This window comes from Macaca mulatta, chromosome 18 (genome assembly GCF_049350105.2).
Source record: "Macaca mulatta isolate MMU2019108-1 chromosome 18, T2T-MMU8v2.0, whole genome shotgun sequence".
Lineage (NCBI taxonomy): Eukaryota > Metazoa > Chordata > Mammalia > Primates > Cercopithecidae > Macaca > Macaca mulatta.
In genome coordinates this window covers 43,466,852-43,489,636 of record NC_133423.1, presented here as the reverse complement: position 1 = coordinate 43,489,636, position 22,785 = coordinate 43,466,852, and the positions used below count along the sequence as shown (strand labels likewise).

At 53.0% G+C, this 22,785-nt stretch overlaps 1 protein-coding gene across 23 annotated transcripts in view; it reads left to right on the top strand.

The window, feature by feature from the left end:
* CTIF (cap binding complex dependent translation initiation factor) overlaps nt 1-21,977 on the top strand; it is a 336,570-nt gene extending 314,593 nt beyond the window's left edge. For all 23 annotated transcript variants that reach the window (XM_077975493.1, XM_077975501.1, XM_077975487.1 and 20 more), the window contains 2 exons: nt 16,420-16,473; nt 18,167-21,977. In XM_077975493.1, coding sequence (XP_077831619.1) covers nt 16,420-16,473; nt 18,167-18,382 — 270 coding nt within the window. In that variant the 3' untranslated portion in view covers nt 18,383-21,977. The remainder of the gene's footprint in view (nt 1-16,419; nt 16,474-18,166) is intronic.
* Nucleotides 21,978-22,785: the final 808 nt, after the last annotated feature.

Here is a 22,785-nt window from a genome sequence, read left to right as displayed (position 1 = left end):
CCAGGCAGGGACTCCTCAGTGCTCACACACAAAAGAGAACTCCACCCAAGACGTACAGCCCCTACCTACTGGAAGGTGGAGGCTTTGCCTCCAGTTTCGTTAAATCTACCTGGTTCTCAGTCGCGGGCAGTAAGTGTGCACTGAGCTAATATCAACGTATTTGGTCCTGCCAGGGGGTGGGAGGGTTGGGGAGACAAGGATGTGGCTGTTTTCGAAGCTCCTGGACCTGTCAGTCAACTGAAATGTCTCTTGGAAGAGAAACAAGCAGGGGATGGGCCAACACCAATTACAAGATTCAGCAGCTTTGGGGATGGGGAGGTCGGGCCTCATGGGACTAAGTAGAATGAGGGTGGTGGGGCGTGAGTGTGGAAAACCAGGCCTCGCTCAGCCCCACACTTGGCTGCTTTGCAGCCTGTGAGGCAGGAGGCCTGGTGAGGAGTATTCTCATTTTATAGAACGCAGGCCTGTGGATGGGAGTGCTAGAGGGAGTATGGGAATATATTATAGAAGATGGGACAACAGAATCCTTGAGAGGTCAGCCGAGCGCCCATTCCTGTTAGTGCGGAAGGGAGAGCACTGGCCTCGCAGAGATCCCGGGATTAATGTTCTGCGGCAGAAGAGCAGCCTACCCCGAGACTCTCAGACTTACTGCTGGGCAATGCTTTCCGGAGGCCAGGGCTGGCCTAGGTGACCCCTCAGGGCCTTGTTCCAGCCCAGCAGTTGCTGATTCTACAGGCAAGTTACTATGGGAACTATAACTTTGAATTTCCTGGCTCTGGGGCTGTGAAAATCACAACCTGAACCTTCCGTTGATGTGGGTTTCTCGATTAATTTCCTGTTTGATTGTTTACTTTAGAGAGCGGAAAATGCCTTTGCAGGCAGCTAGCTCCCTCCACGGAGACGCTTATCACACCCTGCCCCCACAGCCGGCAAGGTCAAGTCCAGGCCTCAGGTGGGCGGAGGTAGGGGCCAGAAGCAGGGGCAGGGACTGGGGGAAGGGGCTGGAGCTGGGGGCAGGGAGGAGGCTCAGCTAGGAGCAGATGGCAGGCAGCCTGAGCCTCCTGCCCTACCCTTCTGCTTGTCCAGGGTCCCAGCCTGGTGGAGGTTGGGGTTGTGGAGGGACCTGTGAGTTCAGAGACCTGTGGGCCTTTGAGGGGAGCCTCCCACCCACCCCAAGTCCCAGGACTGGCCCCTGGCTGCCCAAACTGTCCCCTGTCTCAAGGAGCTCTATTGTGCAGAGTGAGACATACAATGCAGTCCTTCCTGGAGAGGGTGGCCTAAGTGGGGAGGGTCAGAGCTGTCCCCCTAGGCTGGGCACTGCTGACTGGGCTGCCTAGTGGGGAGCTGGGTGTAACCGCTCTTCCACCCTTCTCTCCTCCAGCTGCTCTCCCCGGGGCCCTGTGCTCCAGCGGGGAGCTGTGCCCAATGTTCCCAGTGACCATAACTCCATCCTGTTCCCCGGGGAGTGGGGAGGGCTGGCAGGCTCAGGTGCTGCCTGTGAACCGGGAGTTCTGATCTCCTGCAATAATAACCGCCCATCAGTAGGCCATGGGACACTTGGTAGCCTCCCGAGCCCTCCTCCCCACCCCAGCTCCCCAGCCCTTAGATGGCCAGCAGCACTACTGCACTTTATAATGGGGGCCCTGAGTCACGGGGAGGGGAAATGGAATCAGCCAGAAGGCTATGGACTACTCAGGGGATCTGGGGAGCCTGGGAAAAACTCCCAACCCCCAGCACCCCTCCCTTATCTAGGTGACCAAATTTGGATATTATCCAAATCAGGGCAATTTGGAGAGTGGAAAGGATGCTTTTACTAATGACTTTGAGATGACAGGTGAAAACTGGAACCATTCCAGGCAAACGGGATGTGCCATCACCCCACCTTTGGCCAGCCTCTCCCCATCAGCCTGTTTATGTGGGCGCCCACTGGGGAGCCGCAGCGAGGCCATTCTCCACCCACTTGTGTGCTCTTGGAGAAATCGTTTCCCTCCCTGAGCCTCAGTTTCTGCAGCTGTGACATGAAGAGCGTTGCAGTGGTGCCTAACTCAGCTCATCTGGTAGAAAGATCAAATAGATCTTTAAAAACACAGAGAGCACATTGGACAACCACTCAAAATATGTAAGCCAGGTGAGCATGAGGAGTCCGAAGGTGCCGTTCACCCTCAGAGGCCCCCTCTTGAAAGGGAAACCTCAGAGCTGCCTTAGGCATTTCCTGTTCACTCCTCAGGAGAGATCTTGGATTGGGGTCAGTGAGCACAGAAGAAGCTTCCAGAAGGGATGGGGAGGGCCTAAAGGGGAAGCTGGGAGGCACTGGCTGCAGGCACAGCTGCTTCCCGGGAGTCTCAAACCCACCCCAGGGTCCTACGGATTCCTGGCTGCAGGGACTGTGAACAGAACTAGCCCCTGTCTAGGCCACTAGCTGGGGCTTGGTCCCCAGGAGGAGCCGCTGGAGTTGTGGCCCTGCCTTCTGGCTCCAATGTCTCCAGAATAATCTGGCATCTACCCTGAGCCCCAAATTATGTTTCCAGCCCCCGGGGCCAGCTGTGGGATGAAGCATCCCCCATGTGACATCCACTGTTGCCACTTTGTACGGGGTGGTTTCCAAGCCCGGCAGGAAGGAGGCTAATTATTCCCTCTGGGGCACCTGGTCCGCAGCTAGGGTGACCGCCTGCCTTAGTTAGGAGGGCTGGCAGCCAGACCACAGGGCACAAGCTTGGACTGAAGACCAGGTCAGAACCACAAATTTCCTGACATCTGACCGTAGCCACCATACCAAGGCTCCATGTTAAATTGGTGGAAAAGTAGCCTGGGGGCCCCTTCCCCTCTGCTGAAGGTGTGTGCACTGCGGGCAGGCAAGAGTGATTAACATAAAACAGCATGAATTTTGTAGCTTTGGTGCAAGGCTAGGCAACATGAGCGTCTACACAAGCACCTGTATCCCTGGCCATACCAGCCCTTCCTCCCACTTCAGAGGGGTGACACTCCTCTTCTTTAAGGCAGATCTATGTACTTGATCCTTTCCTCCTTTCTGATTATCCTCTCCTCCTGCACTCTGGCACCTCGCCTCTACCTTTAAATGGGCTCAAGACTCTCCTACTTTAACCACACCAGACTCTCAGACCATTCTGTGTGACCCTGTGCCAGTGTCTTTCCCCTAGCATCCTCCCCTTTTCTTCTTCCATAGACAAGTTCCAAAATCAAAGAGAAGAAAGAAAGGAAGGGGGTTGGGGTCGGGGGTAGGGGAGAGAGAGAGAGAAGAAAGTACACAAATTCATTCCAAAGAAAAAGAAAGAAATGGTGTGCTCTTTCTGTCTGCACTTCTGGACCTCCTTCGCACTCTCCAACCCTGCCGGGCCCAGCCCAGGCTTCCACTGCCCCAGTAGCAGCACTGAAGTCATCATGGCAAAGGTCACCCATGCTCTTCTAATCACCAAATCCAGGGGACCTTGGTCATTGTTCGTCTTACTTGACCTCTCTGAGCTTTGACACTGGTGACCTTGTACTTCTTGGAACTCTTGGCCCTCATGACGCCACTTCCTCCTGTTCTGCTTAACTCTCTGACCACCCTTTTCTTCCTTCTTTGGGGATTCCTCCTCCTCTCTCACCCTTTAGGCATTGCTGTGTTCAGGTTGGGAGCCCCTGCCTCTTTTCTCATTCCATGTGTTCTCCAAGTCACCTCATTCACATCCATGGCTTGACTAACCCCTGGGTGCTGATGATCCCAGATTACCATTCTCCCATTAATCATCTTCCCTGGCCATCCCCAAGGACCCTGGACTCAGCATTTCTAACATTGAACTCACTCACTTTCCCTAAAACCACCTCCACCTGCCTGCCCAATATTGTTGATGGCATCATGACTTATGCAGTTGACCAAACCCGAAACCTGGGGGCTGGCCATCTTCTACCTCATCCTTTTCCTCACTCTCACTTCCGCCTCTTAACATTCTGCCTCTTAAACATCCTCCTCCCTTCCTGCCAGCCTTAATTCAAGCCACCCCAATTTTTCACAGCAACCTTCTAACCGTTCCCCTGCCTCCAGTACAAACACCACCCTACCTACATATCCACACTATGCAAGACAGGATCTTTCTAAAATACAAGTATTACTATGCTACTCTCCGGTTTAAAATCTTCTAGTGGCTCTCCAGTCTCTTGGGATAAAATCCAAACTCGGTACCATGGCATCTAGAGCCCTTTAAGATGTGGCCTTTGCCTTCTTTATCAGCACATTCCACCCCCAGAACCATATATTTTAGGCGTCTTGAAATATTTGTTCATCAATGTTCTCTGCTAGTGCACATTTTTTGCTTTTGTACATCTTTATTATGCCATATGCCTGGAGTTCTCCACCACCACTATTCCTTCTTATGCCGCAAGGCCATATACCTAGCAAGTCTCTTGCTTTCCCCCTACTAGATTATAAATTATAAGTCTTATTATTCCTCTTGTTATCCCTGTACTTACGTAGCGTTTAACACACAGTAGGTATTTCATAAATGTTGCTGAGTGGATGGATGGATAGATGAGTAGATGGGTAGATAGATGGATGAAAGGATGGATGGACGGATGGATGGATGGATGGATGGAGAGTAGGTGAGTAGATAGATGGATGAAAGAATGGATGGGTAGGTAGATGGATGGATGGATGAGTAGGTGAGTAGATAGATGGATGAAAGGATGGATGGATGGATGGATGGATGGATGGATGGATGGACGAAAGGATGGATGGATGGATGGATGGATGGATGGATGGATGGATGGATAGATAGATGAATGAAAGGATGGATGGATGGATGGATGGATGGATGGATGAAAGGATGGATGGATGGATGGATGGATAGATGGATGGATGGATGAATAGATAAATGAATGAAAGAATGGATGGGTGGATGGATGGATGGATGGATGGATGGATGGATGGATGGATAGATGGATGGATAGATGAATGAAAGAATGGATGGGTGCATGGATGGATGGATGGATGGATGAGTAGGTGAGTAGATAGATGGGTGAAAGGATGGATGAGTGCATGGAAGGATGGATGAATGGATGAGTAGGCAAGTAGACAGATGGATAAAAGGATGGATGAGTGGATGGAGGCATAGGTGGTGGCCAATACAGACAAAGAATAGGTAAAATCAGTTCAATTTTGTGAAGGCTCAGGTTGACTTGTCACCAGTCAACACAATTAAAAATTATGAACTCCAGCCGGATGCGGTGGCTCACGCCTGTAATCCCAACACTTTGGCAGGCTGAGGCAGGCAAATCACGAGGTCAAGAGATGGAGACCATCCCGGCCAACATGATGAAACCCCATCTCTACTAAAAATACAAAGATTAGCTGGTTGTGGTGGTGTGCGCCTATAGTCCTAGCTACTCAGGAGGCTGAGGCAGGAGAATCACTTGAACCCGGGAAGCAGAGGTTGCAGTGGGCCGAGGTCACGCTACTGTACTCCAGCCTGGTGACAGAGCAAGACTCTGTCTCAAAAAAAAAAAAAAAAAATTATGAGCTCCAACCAGCAAAACAAGAATTAGCTACTGTGGGAGATTAAAATCATTCTGTAAAGGAGAGAGCACAGATCCAGGACTCTCCAGCACCTTCCATTTCCACTTAGACCTGCTGTCTGGGTTGTGCAAGTCACTTAACTACTGAGCCTCAGTTTCTCTACCAATTAAGCAGATAATACCTGTGGCCTTTCCCTGTCTCCACAGGAGTGTCATGAGGGTAAATGGAATGGTGCATACAAAGCGTGTTGAAATCTTCAGGGAAGATATATGTTTATAAAGATATAAACATAATAACAATAATAACACCTTACATTTGAATCAGGCTTTGCACTTATCAAAGCTCTTTCACATACATTATCTCAATTGACTCTCCAAACAATCCTAGGCAGATGCTATCCATGTTCTCAGGCGAGGAAGCTGAGAGGCAGAGTGATTAAGTGGCATGCCAGGGGCTAGTCTTAGTGTGTAGCAGGTCTTCTGACTCCAAGCCTGATGCGCATTGTTGATGATAGCCTTTCTTGGATAGATTATCTACTTCCCTGCCTCCCTGAACAGAGACCCAGACATAATTGGCCCTTTTCTTGATGACTCGTCATTACCATGGGCACAGTTCCTGGGCTGTCCTCCAGGTTTGGCTGTGGGTGCAGGTCCAGGCCCTGCAGAGGCACAGGGTGGATGGGCCGACTGTCCTGGAGGCAATCCTGACATGTAGGTGGCAACCATCCTAGACCCCTGAAGGTGTGGGTCTTCTGACTCTGCCTCATTCTTCCCCCGTCCCCTTTCTCTCCACTGTCAGCACGTGTGCCCATCTCTGTGGCTTCCTCCGCCACCGCGGCCTTTACCTGTCACTATCTTTTCTTCCTTGTTTCCCTCTCTCCTGCCCTACAATTCTTTCCACACCTTCAGCTTGTCTTCCCACAGCCCTGGCCTGTCCACTGGCCCAGCCAGCTAACCTGAGCTCCCTGGCTGGCTTTGTTCTCCAGCCAATCACAGCCCCCTGCAAACCTCTAACTTTGGCTCCCTAGTGGCTGCTCCTGTGCCCACCTCCAGTCGCTACCAAAGGAAGGCGGCTCCTCCAGGCAGGGGCTGGGCTGAGCTTTTTCTGCAGCTGCATTAGGTGGCTTGGGTTTGCTCTCCCACAGTAGAAGGCTATGGTATGGGTGAGCCGAGGTGGTCAAGGTGGGCTGGCCAGCCCGCCTCGGATGGACACTGCACCCCTCACTAGCAAGGCAAGATGTTGGGATTGCTAGTGTTCATCCCTGCCTGTATAGTGAAGCTGCCCCATGAGTACTCAGCACCCCCTTTCCCTCCCTGCAGGGTGGCATCCCAAGCTACCAGCCTGGTTACATCCTGGGCATGCCTTGGGCAGCCTGCCTGTGCCCATGGCCTTTCCCCCAGGGACTCCAGGAGACTCCCACCAGGCTGCCTTTCTCCCTGGCTGCTGTGGGGCCTCCCACAGCCACAGCCCGACTGGAGCACCTTGGCTTCTCCCTGAGGGAGGATATGATGGGTGTGCCCACAACAAGTCTCCGGCAGAGACAATAGGACAGGAATGCATTCGCTTCCGAACAAACACTGTGTGGGCTCGCACAATTGCCTTGGATTCTTGTCCAAGAAACACATTTCGCCGTTCGAGGGCACAGGAGGCTTGCCTGCCCCAGCCCGCCCACATCCCCATCAGTGCCAGAGACTCTGATGAGTGGGCTGCTCCTCCCCCGACCCCAGGGCCTCTGACCCCCAGGTGGAGCAGCCTGGTCTCCTTCATGGATGCGGCTAGTCTTCCAGAGGTGACAGAAGAGGAGAGGGACAGTCCTGCTACACAGAGGGTGCCTGCTCCTGCCTTTTTTTTTTTTTTTTTTTTTGAGACAGAGTCTTACTCCGTCGCTCCGGCAGGAGTGCAGTAGTGAGATCTTGGCTCACTGCAACCTCTGCCTCCTGGGTTCAAGTGACTCTCCTGCCTCAGCATCCCAAGTAGCTAGAATTACAGGAGTCTGCCACCATGCCTGACAAATTTTTGTATTTTTTGTAGAGATGGGGTTTTGCCATGTTGTCCAGGCTGGTCTTGAACTCCTGGCCTCTAGTGATCCACCCACCTCGGCCTCCCAAAGTGCTAGGATTACAGGCATGAGCCACCCCACCCAGCCTGCCTTTTTTTTTTTAACCATTTTTTATTGGTTAATAAATACATAAATACATACATATACATATACATATACATATAACATTACATAAAGCTTACCATTTAAACTTTTTTTTTTGAGACAGAGTTTCACTGTCACCAGGCTGGAGTGCAGTGGCACGATCTCAGCTCACTGCAACCTCCACCTCCCGCGTTCAAGCAATTCTCCTGCCTCAGCCTCCCGAGTAGCTGGGACTATAGGCCTGCACCACCACACCCAGCTAATTTTTGTATTTTTAGTAGAGATGAGGTTTCACCATGTTGGCCGGGATGGTCTTGATCTCTTGACCTCGTGATCCGCCTGTCTCGACCTTCCAAAGTTCTGGGATTACAGGCATGAGCCACCGCGCCTGGCCCATTTTAACCATTTTTAAGTGTGCACTTCTTTGGCATTAAGCACATTTACATTGGTGTGCAACCGTCTCCACCATCCATCTCCAGAACTGTTTCACCTTCCCCAGATGAAACTCTGTCCCCATGAAACACTCCCCATCCTCCCTCCTCCCAGTTCCTGGCACCCACCGTTCTGCTCCCTGTCTGTATGAATTTGACTACTCTAGGGACCTCATAGAAGTGGAATCATACAGTGTTTGTTCTTCTGTGCCTGACTTATTTCACTTAGCATAATGTCTTCGGGGTTCGTCCGTGTTGTGGCATGTGTCTGAATGGACTTCTTTTTATAGGCTGGATGATATTCCCCTTGTATGGATTTCCACTTGTTTATTTATTCATCTTTCAATGAACACTTAGGTTGTTCCACCTCTTGGCTATTGAACATGAGTGTCCTGTGCTGTGTGAATATGAGTGTACAAGTCACTGTTCAAGATGCCACTAATTTTTGAGACCTGTCTTTGAGCTAAGTGAAGCTGTTGTCTACTGGAGATCCCAGATAGAACATACATAAATGAGAGAGCTAGTTGGCCTCTCCCTACCGGCAGGGATTCGTATATCCCCGAAATGAGCTGTCTCTGAGGCAATCAGAGCCCTGAAGAAATGGGACATAGGACAGGTCATTTAGGCCAAGATGGAAAAGACTGGAAAGGTTCTTCCCTTGGGATGATACCCACTAAGGGCAAGTTCAGTAGGGATTTCTGGGCAGCCAGTGGTCACCCTGAAGCATGGGGAGACCAGGAGGGCGATGGCACTGATGGGGGCCCAGGGAGGAAGCCTGTGGAGTTGTGCCAAGGGCCCCCTGGAAGAGGCAGGCCAGACCCTTGTTATGCCACAGAGCAGCAGGTGGGGCCTTCAGCTGTGTGCCCTGTCCGAGGAGAGGTTGAGGGAGCATCCTCCACCATCCCTTCACCCCAAAGGGTCTGAGAATCCATTCTCAAAAGCCAGCAACCAAGCAGGTGTGTGCGGGGAGGACAGGACATGGTCTGCAGCCACCAAGACCCTTCCTGTGCTCTCTGCGTTCCAGCAACTGGGAGGGACAAGTAAGATGAGAAACTCCTTCCCTGACTTCCTTGAGAAAACCCAGCAGGCCGTTTGCAAGAGGGCCTCTCGCACAATGTGATTTTTGGCTTCATGCAGACTTTCCCAAACAACCCAGAGAAAGATAAGGTTGGAAGGGAGGCTCTGGGGTTGAAAACCCGTCCCCAGCTCTGCCTTAGGGCCCTGGGCAGTCTGTCCTCTGCCCTGGCAGGAGTTGCGGTAATAGGGGGAGCAGGGGCAGTGGCCCCGGGAGCCTGCCTGCGGGGAGTTTGGGCGTGCCCAGGGAAGAAGGCACGGGAAGGGGAAGTCACAAAGATAGGAGAAGGGAACAGAAAGAGCAGGGAGACTGCGGAACGGCTCTGCAGGCCCAAGCAGCCCCATCACGGAAAGTGGAAGACACGCAGGCTATGGGCTGCAGAAGAGATGAGGAGGAGATCCTTGATTGTCAGGGCGAAGCGCTCACTGTCAACACCCTTGAGACTCCGGGAGCCTTCCACGCAGCCCTGTCAGCGTCTCCCTCTCTCCTCAGAGGGAGACACAGCCACATTGAGAGCCTCTAGTGCCTGGCAGGCCCTGGCTCTTCTTGAAATTTCTCATATTATTACTTCGCTTGTCCCTAAACCTCAGAACCTGGCAGGTCCAGGCGAGGGACGACAGCCCCTGAGAAGCTGGTCTCAGGACACACCATGGCCCCAGGCGTACCTCCCTCCCTGGGAGAAGCATTGACTGAGCAGCCCCACTGTGTCAGCCAGCGACACCCGCCTGCGGCTGCGTCCCCAACCGCCCTCCCTTCCTCCCCATCAGCTCCCGGGTTCTGCCTCTTCCCCACCCAGGGCCACCACCCACTCTGTCTGGAGTTTCATTCCCACCAGATACTTACCTTCCCCCTTTCCTGTGATTTCTACCAGCAATTTTTATTTTAAGGATTTTTTTTCCTGCTAAGCACCCTGGGGAAGCATATGAGGGAAATTTACTATAAGAAAAAAGTTCCAGACTAGGCAGGGTGGTTCATGCCTATATTTTACCCAGCACTTTGGAAGGCCAAGGTGGGAGGATCACTTGAGCTCAGGAGTTCAAAACCAGCCTGGGCAACATAGTGGGACCTCGTCTCTAGTAAAAAATTTTTTAAAAATTAGCCGGGCATGGTGGTGCACCCCTGCTCCCAGTTACTTGGGAGGTTGAGGCTACAGTGAGCTATGATTGTACCACTGCACTACACCCTGGGGGACAAAGTGAGACCCTGTCTTTAAAAAAAAAAAAAAATTCCAGCAAGACCACACAGAATTCTCCTAATGTTAGTCCCCATTTTCCCTTCTGAGTAAGTGTGGTTAGGCCCACCTTTCCCTCTGATCCCGGTCCCAGACAGTCACAGGACTCTCCCAGGCCCTGAACCAGCCCCTCGCAGTTGGATGTTGGACCCCATGACTCAGGTAGGCTTGCTGCAGGATGAGTCACAACCCCCACCTCCAACTTTTTCCAGAACCCACTTCCTGGTCTTCATCCTGGTCTCCTGTATCCTCCAGATGAACGAGACCCTTGCCTGTGGCCCAGGAAGGTCCCCCAGGCACTGACTGGTGGAAGCCTCCCTTGGCTCTCCTTGGGGATCCACAGACCCCAGTGCAGGAGGGGGGCCACTGCCCCAGCGTGGCCCACATGGGCATACTATAACTACTTAACCAGTCCCTTGTTGGGGGAGGTCCAGGTTACTTCCAATCTTTTGCTCTAATAATAGTATAGCAACTAGTGTACATGTGTTGTATGGCATGTGTGTGGTTATATGTGTGGGATAAATTCCTAGAAGTAATATTGCTGGGTCAGAGGGTGTGGACACTTCTATTGTTGATGATTATCACCAAATTGCCATCTACAGAGTGACACCAGCTTGTATTTCTACAAGCACTCGATGTTTGCAGACACATCGATAATAATCCTGTGTCACGTCCCTTCTGGTGAGAGGGGCATGGGGAGGGGGTAGGTATCCACATCCCCCTCCCTCTCATCTTTTCAAAGGTATGTGTATCAGAGGGCCTTGCAAGCAGCCTCTCTGGGTGAGCACTTTCCTTTACTCTCGCAGACTCTCGGCTGTGCGAGTTTTCTCTCTGCCTCCCAAAGCATGTTTCTTAGCAAATATTTTCCAACGTGTACCAGATGTTGGGGAGAGCAGTGGACCGACGTCACCCTACCCTCATGGAGCTTGCCTTCTAGAGCAGGGAGACGGGCAATAGGCAAACAAGTACATAATATGTCAGGGGCTGCAGAAAGGGGTGAGCTGGGAGGTAAGTGGGGGATGGTGGCTGCTCAGGAAGGCCTGTCTGTCCTGGGGATGTTTGGGCAGGGCCCTGCATAGGATGAGAGAGTGAGGTCTGTGGATCTGCGGTGGCCACGAATTTCCAGCGACAAGTATGCAGAGGCCCAGAGTTGGAAATGTGTGAGTGGGATGCGAGACCCCGAGGGTCCTCAGTGCCTGTCAAGTGTGCAGCCCACACTGTTCCCTCCCCTCGGTTGACCCTTGCTCTCCACCTGCTCATCATTTGAGCAGATGAAGGCCCACCTCGGCTCACTCATCCCAAAATGATTTCTTTTCTATGTGTCTGCTGCAAACCCAGTTCTCAGGCCAGTTCTGACCCAGTTACCGAGGAGAATGAGGTCTGGTCCCTGAAAGTGGCTCTGGCCAGTCAAGCACTCCTGCAGCCCTGGAACCTGTGCACGAGTTTCCTGCCGTGGGTCCTCAGCTCCTGTGGTGCATGCTGTAGGTCCTGCCGTGCGGCCCCTCGGCTGGGTGGATGGATGCAACATGACAGGAGACAGGAAGAATTAAGGATGTGCAGAATGTGGATTTTGAGCCAGCAACATGACCAGTCCCCAGGGTTGGCTGGGCGTGGTTTTGCCTCTCCTTCTTGACTATATCATGCCCAGATCAAAACTTTGGCTCCAGCTCTCAGTGAGTAAATGAGGATGTGCCCTCAAAATGCCATATTGTACCCTCTTCTCACCCTCTACCCTTCCTTTTAAAAATGCAAAAAAGATACACATAAATCATGTTGACCAACAGTTCACGAATCCCCACTGTTGCCAGAGGCATTGCTTGGGGTTAAAGGGCAGCAAAGATGAATTTGGCACTGTCCCTGCCTTCAAGAAGCCGACAGTTCACCCTGGAAAATTCTTCACTTGTGTGGAATGTGCATGGGGGCGGAAAGCAGGAGTGCCTGAGAGTGAGAAGAAGGGAGGGCAGGGTCTGGGGTGGTCAGGAAGGGTCTGAGGAACAGCTGGGAAGTGACCCAGCCTTGAAGGATGGAGAGAAGTTGGACAGCCCCAAAGATATAAAGTCATTTGGAGTCTAAACACCAGCTATGAAGTGCGGCCCTTGAACCTGCGTGGGAAGAAGTCATGGAAACCCATGGCTTTAGCCAAAGAGGATCCTGAAGTAGAAATGATTCTCCCTGTCCCCAAGCTCTCACCTTCCCCATCCACTCTGGAGGCAAATGTGTGCAGGCCTGACCCCTCTTGCTCTTTGCTCCCACTGCTGCCCTAGGCCACACTGCCACCATGCCTGGTCAGGTCCCTCAATGTCCACCCCTCCCTCCTACAGCAGGCAGAATGGTCCCCTGAAGACATAAACCAGGCCAAGCATGGTGGCTCTCACCTATAATCTCAATGCTTTGGGAGGCCGAGGCAGGAGGATCACTTGAGGCCAGGCGTTCAAGATCAGCCTGGGCAACACAGAGAGACCCTATCTCTACAAAAAATAAAAAAATAAGCAGGGCATGATGGCCTGCACCTGTGGTCCCATTGACACAGGAGGCTGAGGACAGAGGATTGCTTGAGCCTAAGAGTTTCAGGTTACAGTGAGCTGTGTTAGAGCCACTACACTTCAACCTAGGCAACAGAGCAAGACTCTGTCTCTAAAATAAAAACATAAGACCCCCTCACAGGGCCCCTCACATTGCTCAGAGTAAAACCCAGAGTCTTGCCTAATGGGCCCTGGGCCTGCTGCCTCCCTGACCTCTTCTCCTAAGTCTCTCCCACGTGCTCTTCACCCTGACACTGGCCTCCTCCATGGGCCATGAACCCACCCACCCCAAGCCTTCTGCCGGGACCATGCTAACTGGGCTTCATGGCCTGGCTTCCTGGCACCCTTGGCCACTACACCAGTATTCCTGACACCCTTACCCAACATCATTTTTTTTTTTTTTTTTTTTTTTGAGACAGAGTCTTGCTGTGTCGTCCAGGCTGAAGTGCAGTGGCATGATCTCGGCTCACGGCAATCTCCGCCTCCCACCCCGGATTCAAATGATTCTCCTGCCTGAGCCTCCCAAGCAGCTGGGGCTACAGGCACCGGCCACTACGCCTGGCTAATTTTTGTATTTTCAGTAGAGATGGGGTTTCACCATGTTGGCCAGGCTGGTCTCAAACTCCCAACCACATGATCCACCCCCCGACCTCGTGATCCGCCCACCTCGGCCTCCCACAGTGCTGGGACTACAGGTGTGAGCCACCGCACCCAGCCCACTTTTTAAAAAAGTGTTATCATGAATAATATTTTTGATTGATAGGTCATAATTGTATACATTGTTGCAGTAAGATGTGATGTTTTGATATATGGATACAATGTGGAGTGATTCAACCACACTCATTGACATATTCATCACCTCACAAGTGCTGCTTTGCATCACAGCCTTACGGCCATCTGATAGAGAGGCTTATTGGTTTGCTTTCTGCATTTCCACTGCCCTGGAGCTGCATTTCCACCGCCCTGGAGCAGGGCCTGGTCTGTCTTGTTCTCTGCAGTGAACGGTGCTGGTCTGGCGCAGGCACTCGGCAGATACTTGTGACTTTGTCTCTTTTGTTTTGGTAGATCTGTGCTGCTTTCAAAGTGCCACCTCAGCATATCTCTACAGTGTGATCAAGGAGCCCTGGCATCTGGAACAGGACTGTGTTGAGATCAGAGACCCAGTCTGTCGTCTGATTGATCTCTACTGACTTTGAGGTTATGGAAGTTGTAGGAAGGTTGTTCTTATGGTTTAGACAGCATGTAGTATGTTTTCATTCATTCCACATTCCACTCCATATTTGAGTACCTACTAAACATAGTTCAAGGATTTCTGTAGATGGAGTGTGCCAAAATGCTTCTCCATAAAAGCAGTGAATCACCTTTGCGTGAATTGAGTTAGATGTTGGTTACTGGGCTCCCTTGAGTTGTGGGTTAGGAGTTAACTGTGGCCTGACCTGGATCCCCGTGACCAGGTGATGCTCTCAGTTTGCCAGCAACAGAACCGTCTCTGCCTCCGACATTTCCTAAGCAGGACAGTAGCATGGGCCGTGGCATGCTAGGAAGATCACTCTGGCCAGTTGTGTACAAGATAAGTTGCAGGGGAAGGAAGTGGGGACCAGGATGGCCATCAGGAAGCGGGACAATCCCCCATGAGGGAAGCAACAAAACCTCGCCTTTGAGTAAGGCCAGGGACCTGGAAAAGTGGGACTAAAGTGTCCCGGAGACATTTTAGAGGAAAACTACCGGAACCTGGTACCTTCTTGGTTATGGATGGGAAGGAGAGAGCAAAATGACTGAGGTTTTGAGCTGGAGGTAACAGGGAGCTGCTTTGAGGCAAAGATGATAAAGCCATAATGTTATCCAGCGAGTGAAGTCCAATGAGTGTGGGACGGTTCGTGCAGATGAGTTAGATGTGGGGTCCTTGAGAGTCGGAATGATCAACATGGCAGGAGGGGATGGCACTGAGAGGAGCAGAAGCTTGATGATGACTATTTGGGGAGGAAAATTTTGGAGGAATGCCTGTTTTAGGAACTGAGAGGAAAAGCATTAGCCAGCAAAGGGGGCTGTGGAAGGAGTGGCCCATGGGGCTGGTGAGCTTCTTGGAAGCCATGCCCAGAGAGGGTTTCAAGCACGTGGCGTCAGCACAGCAGTGCTGCTGGGGGTTCAAGAGAGAGAGAGAGTGAATCAGAAAACTGAGACACAGCAAGCATTGGTGAGGCTGTAGAGGAACCAGAACCCTCATGCATTGCTAGTGAGAGTGTAAAATGGTGGGGCCATTGTGGAAAACAGTCTTACAGATACTCAAAAAGCTGAACATAGAGTTACCACATGACCCAGAAATTCTATTCCTATGTAATATCCAGGAGAATTGAAAACATGCATCCAGGTAAAGCCTGGTACGTGAAGGTTCATGGCAGGACTATTCCTAATGGCTAAAAGGTGGAAACAACCCAAATGTCCATTAACAGATGAATGGGTAAACAATTGTGACATATCCTTACAATGCAATATTACTCAGCAACAAAAAGGAATAAGGTACTGGTACGTGCTACATGAATGAACCCTGAAAACCTTAAGTGAAAGAAGTCAATCACAAAAGGCCACATATTGTGTGATTACATTTCTATAAAATGTCCAGCATGGGCAACTCCACAGAGACATAGAATCGGGGGGCGTTACCAGGCCCTGGAGTGAGGAGGAAGAGGGAATGGCTGCTAATGGGTATGAGTTTGTCTGGGGAGTGATGAAAATGTCCAGTACTTAGATAGTGGTGATGGTTGCACAATTCTGAGGATATCCTAAAAAGCACTGAACTATGTACTTTAAAATGGTGGATTTTGTGTTATGTGAATGATATTTCAATTTAAAAGAGACAGAGAGATTAAGAGAATGAGCCAGGCAGGTCAGGGGAAGCATGGACTGTAGCGTGGCCGGACTGAGCACTAAGCAGCCCAGCCATGGCCTTAGTTAGGAGACAGTTCCAGCCCCTGAGTAAGTCCACAGATTCGTGGTTTGGAAAGCCTACAGCGCGGGGCCAGTGGAGAAGAGGGCTTTGACTCCTGGACTTCCTCCTGTGGCCAGGGCCCGGGGCGCCTGAGCCAGTGGCTCAACCTCCTCACCATACAGGAGTTACCAATCATATGTCTCTAAGCTAATTTCATTTCCCTGAGGACTTCTGCTGACCAGTTGTTAACAGTGGATGATGCCAGTGCACTCACTGCTGCAGGCTTTCTCTTCAATGGCCTCTTGAATCTTGGTGTTCAGAACTGGCCCAGGGGCTCCACATTGCACCGTCACACTGACCTCCAGCTGCTCAAACCCTGTCGGAGAAATCACTGCCACCCGGCGCAACTGACTTTCTGCTCTCTGACTTTTGCGGGCTCTCACTCTAGCCTGAACCTTGGAGATGTTTGTTACAGGCTGCATCAGGGCTGGGGCTGCAGGTCAGCGGGGGCTGCAGGGAGCTACAGGGGCTAGTAGCCGGCATGTCTCCTTCAGTGGCGCTCTCTGCCCCTCTCTTCCACAGCTCTTGCAATCTCAGGATGTGAAGGAAGATGCTGTCCTTTGCTGCTCTATGGAGGTAAGCAGTGGGGCTTCGACATCCTCAACCTCAGAGCTGGTGCATCTCTCATGCCCTAACAGTTCTAGGGGCCCAAGTGTTGTTGGAGGCATTTACAACTCCAGGGGAAGGTAGGGGGATGGCTTCAGGAGGAGCATGGACTTCTGCATCCAGAATTATCCACCCCAAGCCAGAGTGAACACTGATGGTGACAGCAGCTCACCCCTGACTGAAGGGAGAGAGAAGTGATTCCCTAGACAGAGGGGTGGCATTGCCTACTTTCCTGTCCCCCCAAGACCCCCTGTGCCCCAGCTCAGGCAGGCCACACACATGACTTAAGAAGCTCCTAATGACCTCTGCCCCCAAATATCTCCCTTTGCTTTGCTAATGCTTGGCAATCCAGCGCTGGCACAGCCCATCTGAAAGCACCCCTCTTAAGAGGTGCCACTCCTGTCCCTAAGCTGTGACCCCTGCTCATGGAAACTTCCTCTGTGCTCTCCCTTCAGAGCCTGGCTTTGGCCCAGTCCCTGGGCAGATTTTGCCCTCTGCAGATGATCCAGAGTCACCCAGGCAGGAGAGGGGTTTCCAGACGAGGACCTGGGCCTGACAGCTGTCTTGAGCATACTCAGGTGGCTTCTGCCTGGCTGCAAAGGCCTCAACTGAGGAGTTCAGAGGCCAGAAGCACTGGGAGCTGGATGGCAGCCTTGGGTCTGTGGGACTCAGTTTGTTTGCTGGGCTCCAGCTGGGCACCCTACAAGGGGTTTGGGATTGGGGGGGGGATTAAGGAGAAGGAGAAACCCTGGTCCTTGCCCTCAGGCAGCTTCCAGTCTGGTTAGGAATAGCTCTCACACAGAGAGTGGATAGAATAAGTGTAAGTACAGAGACATCCCTGAAAAGTCAGGGGAGAGAGGTCAGGGAGGGCTCAGGGTGTTAAGGGAGGCTTTGCGAAGAAGGCAGAGCTTAGAAAAATGGATGGGACAAGGCTGGGGACAGAGATGGGAACTGAGATTGTATAGAGAGGGCCTGGGGGGCACTGGCCAGGGGTGTGCTGGTCCAGGAAGAGGGGCTCCTTCTTCCCAGTGGGATTTTCAAGATTATCTAGGGCTCTCATGAGGGCCTTCTTCACCAGTTTGTATTTCTCTCTCCCACTTCCTGTCACAAGCATGAGCAGAGGTCACTTCTGGGGGCTGGGAGGTGGGATCAGGATCAGGACAAAAGGAGAGAGAAACAGGAGGCATCACCCTTGCTCTCAAGTTCCAATGGACACATGTAATAATGACTAAGCTCATTTCCAGGGAGACGCCCTAGCAAGTGAAAATGATCACAGGGCCCCCTGATCACCAAGGGCACAGATCATGGAGCCATTTGAGGGTACGGGTGTAGTCAGGGAAGGCTTCCTGGAAGAGGGAGGCTCTTGGGTAAAAGGGATAAGAGGCATGTTCCTGGTGACGGCTCTTTCAGCCCTGGGCAGTAGGCAATATCCTGATCTCTCTGGATCTTGCTGGCAGATTGGTTGGTAAATGTGGGATCTCACCCTTGGCTACTCTACCTTCCACTCTCCCTGTCCTTCCAGCCTTGGCACAGGGGCCTGGGCCTGTATGTCCCTGAGACAACCCAGCTATTTCCTATCCCTGACCCCAGCCCACCTAATCAGGGTGGCCAGTGGGCCATTGTGGGGCCCGAGTCCATCCTAACCCCACATCTCTGTCCGCAGCTGCAGAGTACAGGCCGGCTGCTGGAGGAACAGCTGCCTGAGATGATGACAGAGCTCCTGGCCAGTGCGCGGGACAAGATGCTGTGCCCCTCTGAGTCCATGCTGACCCGGTCGCTGCTCCTAGAGGTCATCGAGCTCCACGCTAACAGCTGGAACCCTCTGACGCCCCCCATCACGCAGTACTACAACAGAACCATCCAGAAACTGACAGCCTGACAGCCAGGGGGCCTGGCGGGCGGCCCGCGGGCAGCTGGGGCCCTGGTGCACAGGGCCAGATGGACAGGCGGGAGGACAGGGGTGGCCCTGGCGGGAGAAAGAAATGGGGAGGAGGGCAGGCAGAGTCGGTGGCCAGTCTGGAGCCAGAAGGGGAAGGGAGAAAATCCCTGAGAGGAGTGCCCCCGCACAAGCCCCCGGCCCGAGCATGCAAGCTCACACCAATAAGGGAAGCACGTTTCTTTTTCCTGGTGGCCCTGGTCCTCCCCTTCCTCACTCCCGCCTCTCCCCTCCCCATCAGACCCATCCCCCACAGAGCTTTGTGTGAGGGATCTCATCGCTGTGACTCCTCGGAGACCTTGGCAGCCTCGCACGCCGGGGCACCGCTTGGGTCAGAAAGGACCTCGGAAGGCTGAAAAAGTGGGTCGGAGACGGGCTCGCATTGTTCCCGCATGCTGTCAGCCGCAGTCGCCAACTGGCAGCAGGCGACGTGTAGCAGATGTCCGGGAGGACAAAGGCAGGCACGGTCCCCACCAGCCGCCCGTAATTGACGGCCTTTGTCAGCCATGGCAGAGCTGGCGCTCCACCTCCCATCCCCGAGTCCTCCTCACTGCAGCCCCCCAGCCTCAGGCCTAGGGGGTCAGGCGCAGGAGGGGAGATGGAGTTTGCAGTTCCACTTGCACTCTTTTGTTTATTGTGTTTTATTTTTCAAAAGTCGGTTGCTTTGAAGTCTCTTCGGTCAATGAAAATGCCCGCGATGTGATCACACAGTCAGCACTGTTGAGGAACCCCGGATTAGTGGGAGATCAAACCCAGCCCCCTCTAGAAGGATTCTAGCCACAGACAGCTTGCCAGTAGCCAATTAGGGTAATTGGAAACTTCTGCCCCGGCGGGGGTCCCCGCTGGAATCCTGTGTTCCTCGCCACTGGCTTCTAGCGCCTGTTTTCTCAAAGAGCTGATACTGTCACCACTGGGACCAAGTTAAACCTGGTCCTGGCCCCAGGGGCCTTGTGGCAAACGGGGCACAGAACGAGACTGGCAAATTAAAACCAAATTCTAGATGGTGTCTCGCGCTCCACACACAGGTCTTACTGGGGGGAATGGGGGCTCCCCAGGACTCGACTTTAGCTAATGCGCTGTGTCCCTGCCCCAGCTCAGACCTAGAAGCCCAGCCCTCCCCCAGCTCTTGGGAAAGGGGTGAATTCACTGAGTCATGAGAGGGACAGTCAGGTGACCAGCGGGGTCGCCAGATGGAGCTTCCTAGCTGGGAAACAAGGCTGGGGTTTCTTGGCAGGCCCTCATCCTGGGGAGTAGGCCCTGTTATTGACTAGAGAGGAAGGTGTGGGGTGGAACAGGCATCCACATAGCTCCATCTCTGGGGGCTGGAGCACACACTTTGATGAGCCCCCCGGAAATGACGTCAGAGCCTAGCCACTTCCTTATTTGCTCTTTTATTGAGGCTGGTCAGGCCCTGGGTCACGTTGGAGGCCCCTCTTGGTTCACATTGGACTGGCCAGGAGGTGATAGGCAGGGGAGGTTCTCGTGATTGATTCTGAGTCTGAGAGTGGTGAGTGGGGAGAGGCTTCCCCAGTTCTCTCCAACTTTCCCTGCAGCTGCAACCTGCCCTCTCGTCCCAGGTGTGGAGGCTGTGCCTGTCTCCAAAAATAGCCTGTTGGCGACAAGGTGTGGGGGGCACAAGTTTACCTGAAACAGGTCGGTGGTCTTTCCCAAGAAGCCCACGCCACTTCTGGTCCCTGGCCCCTGAACCCTGCCTTCTTCCTCCCTCCACAGTTTCGTCCCAGACTTTCCTCAAGCTCCTCCTCACTGCCCTTCCTCCCCAGCCCAGCCTGGGGACACAGATGCACATGGGTAGGAGGCCTTGAGGGAGGAGCTGGCTGATGTGGGGCTGCTCAGGGTGGGCCCCGGGGCGAGCTTGCTGTCGTGGCCAGGCAGCCTCCACCTGTGCTTCAGCGGCCCCTGCCTCCCCGAAGTGTGTGAGGTGTGTCTGCTAGGAGGAGGCAAGGCTCCCAAAGAGAGGAGAGACCTGGGAGTGGGAGCTCAGGTCAGGGAGCAGGCAGGGGAGTGGGGTCTCCTAGACCCTACGGTGAGCTCAGAGCAAGCTTCATGCAGGACGCTCCGAAACTGTGTGGAGGGGGCTGTGTTGTGGGCACCTTGGGGCCTGACACTGCTTCCTCCAAACGGGCTCCTTGGTGGTCTGGCCACAGGGGCAGCTCCCCCTTGGCTGTTAGGACCAGAGTGTGAAGAAGTGAAATATAAATATGTATACATATATAAATATATTTTTAATTACATGTCGTGTCACAGTGGCTCCAGATGTACTGTTTGCCTAGTTTATTCCACTGCTTGAAGCGCTTCCTAGCCAATCTGAACAACACTTTAAACTGTTTTTCTAAATGCAGATTACTGCTCCTTTTTCAGACATGGAAGGAAAACGTTAAGTTTATTTTTTTTTTTTAAGAAACAACAGTCAAGCCTAAAATTTGAGACCCTGAGGCAGCTTCCCAAGGGAGACTACTGAGACAGGAACTGTAGAACAGAAGTGGACGCCCCACAGACCCCTGGCCCCCTCCCCAAGCCCCGTCCCCTCTCTGCGGCATGAGGAAGGCCACGTCCGAGTTAACCTCTGAATGTACGTGATGAGAGGCAGAGCTTGCGTTGCTTTCCCCTCGCCCACGGTTCTTGGCGCATGGAAGAGGCGGTCCAGCCATCTGATGTTGATCCTGTCTCAGTCTCCCCACTGCCTGTCAGGATGAGTTAGTCATTGTTTTTCTCCGAGGCGGCCTGCTTGCCACAGCCCTGCTCCCCATGGCCTGGTGGCTTTGCCGAAGCTCTGGGACTGCAGCCCCAGCGAGGCTCCCGACCTCACCCAGACGAGGCCGGGAGCCCCGCTGCCCTCCCCGGGAGTGTGCACCCTCAGACCCCGTTCTGTCTGTTCGTCCTTCCTTGACCAGTCTGTAAACCTTCACTGTTTGGGGATCGTCCTGTCCATTCATGTAAATGTAAATGTTGGCCGAGTCGGTATTTATTCTGATTTTTATTTTATTCTATTTTATTTTCTCCAAGGGATGAGGGTGGGGGGTGTGGGAATTGTACCACGGATCAGGCCTGGGCAGCTGTAGGGGCGGGGGCCCAGACAGCCAGGCCGCCACCACAGCAGCCCCATGGGGTGTCCCAGACGCGGGCCTCCAAGAAGCCAAGTCCCAGTCTGTTTTCTGGCATCAGACGCCGCCTGTGTTCCTTGTCAGACAGACTCTCAAGCCTGCCCGGGGAGTCGTGTCCGTCAGCTGCAGGGCACTGTGTTGGGAAACTGTTGGCTGGGCCTTTGAGGACGCGGATCAGGAGAAAGACGACTTTCCTCTGTTCGGAACACTCGCGTGGAAGGGCTGGCCGCCTCCCTGAGCCGGCTGGGAGCGGGCGACGGGACCTACCTCCCCGGAGCAGGGGCCTGGGGCTTCCCCCCAAAGCTGCCGCGGAACCCCGCTAACGCGACCACCCTCCCTCCGTCGGTGTGTCCTGCTTTCCAGCTGAACCCAAACTACAAGTGGGTTTAAAAAAATAAACACCACCAAAAACAAAATGCTCAGATTCTGTGCTCTTTGTGTGTTCAGCAAAAGAAACCTTTTCCCCAGGCTCATGTGCCTCAGCTGTACCAGCAGGGCCTCCAGGAGCTGGTCCAGGAGATGAGCTGAGGGGAAGATTCCCCACAGTGTAGCTGCTGTGGGGAGCAGGGGCAGGATCTGGGGCCTTAGCAAGAAGTTGGTCCAGGAGACCGTGGGTGAAGGAGACTTATGTCCCCCAAAACTGGGAACTCTGACCTATCCGAAGTGGTGTGATTAAGCCAGTCCTGGGTAAAATGGCTTTTGCACTAAAGGTTTGGTTTAACCGCCCCCCCTCCAAACCTACCCCTTCCCTGGAAATGTCACTGTGGCGTTTGGCAATGAGTCATTTCAAGAGGGCTGAGATTTGGGCCCAGTGGCTTCCAAAAATCAACAGCGAGTGGCTGTCCAGTCCCAGTTGGTCAAATGAGTCTTTCATCAAAGAGTTCCCAAAGGGCCCAGTGATTTATTTTCCTGTGATGATATGTCTCTTGTTTTGCACAATCCTGCCCGTGGCAAGGCACTAGGGACACTGCTTCCTGGTAGCGCTCCCCTCTCCTTGGGGATTCTTTCTTGCTAGAACTTGCCGGTCCTTCAGATCCTTGCAGGAGTCGCACCAGAGCACCAACCCCCTTCATCCTCCCCTGGCCTGGCTACAGTGGCGGCCAGGGCCTCCCAGGAGCCGGGTGAAGGCATGTTGAGTTTCGGGCATTGCCCTTCACTGAGTCACACACCCACCGTGACACTGACGGGGACAGCCAAAAGTCCACAGACTGCGTAGAGAGAGAG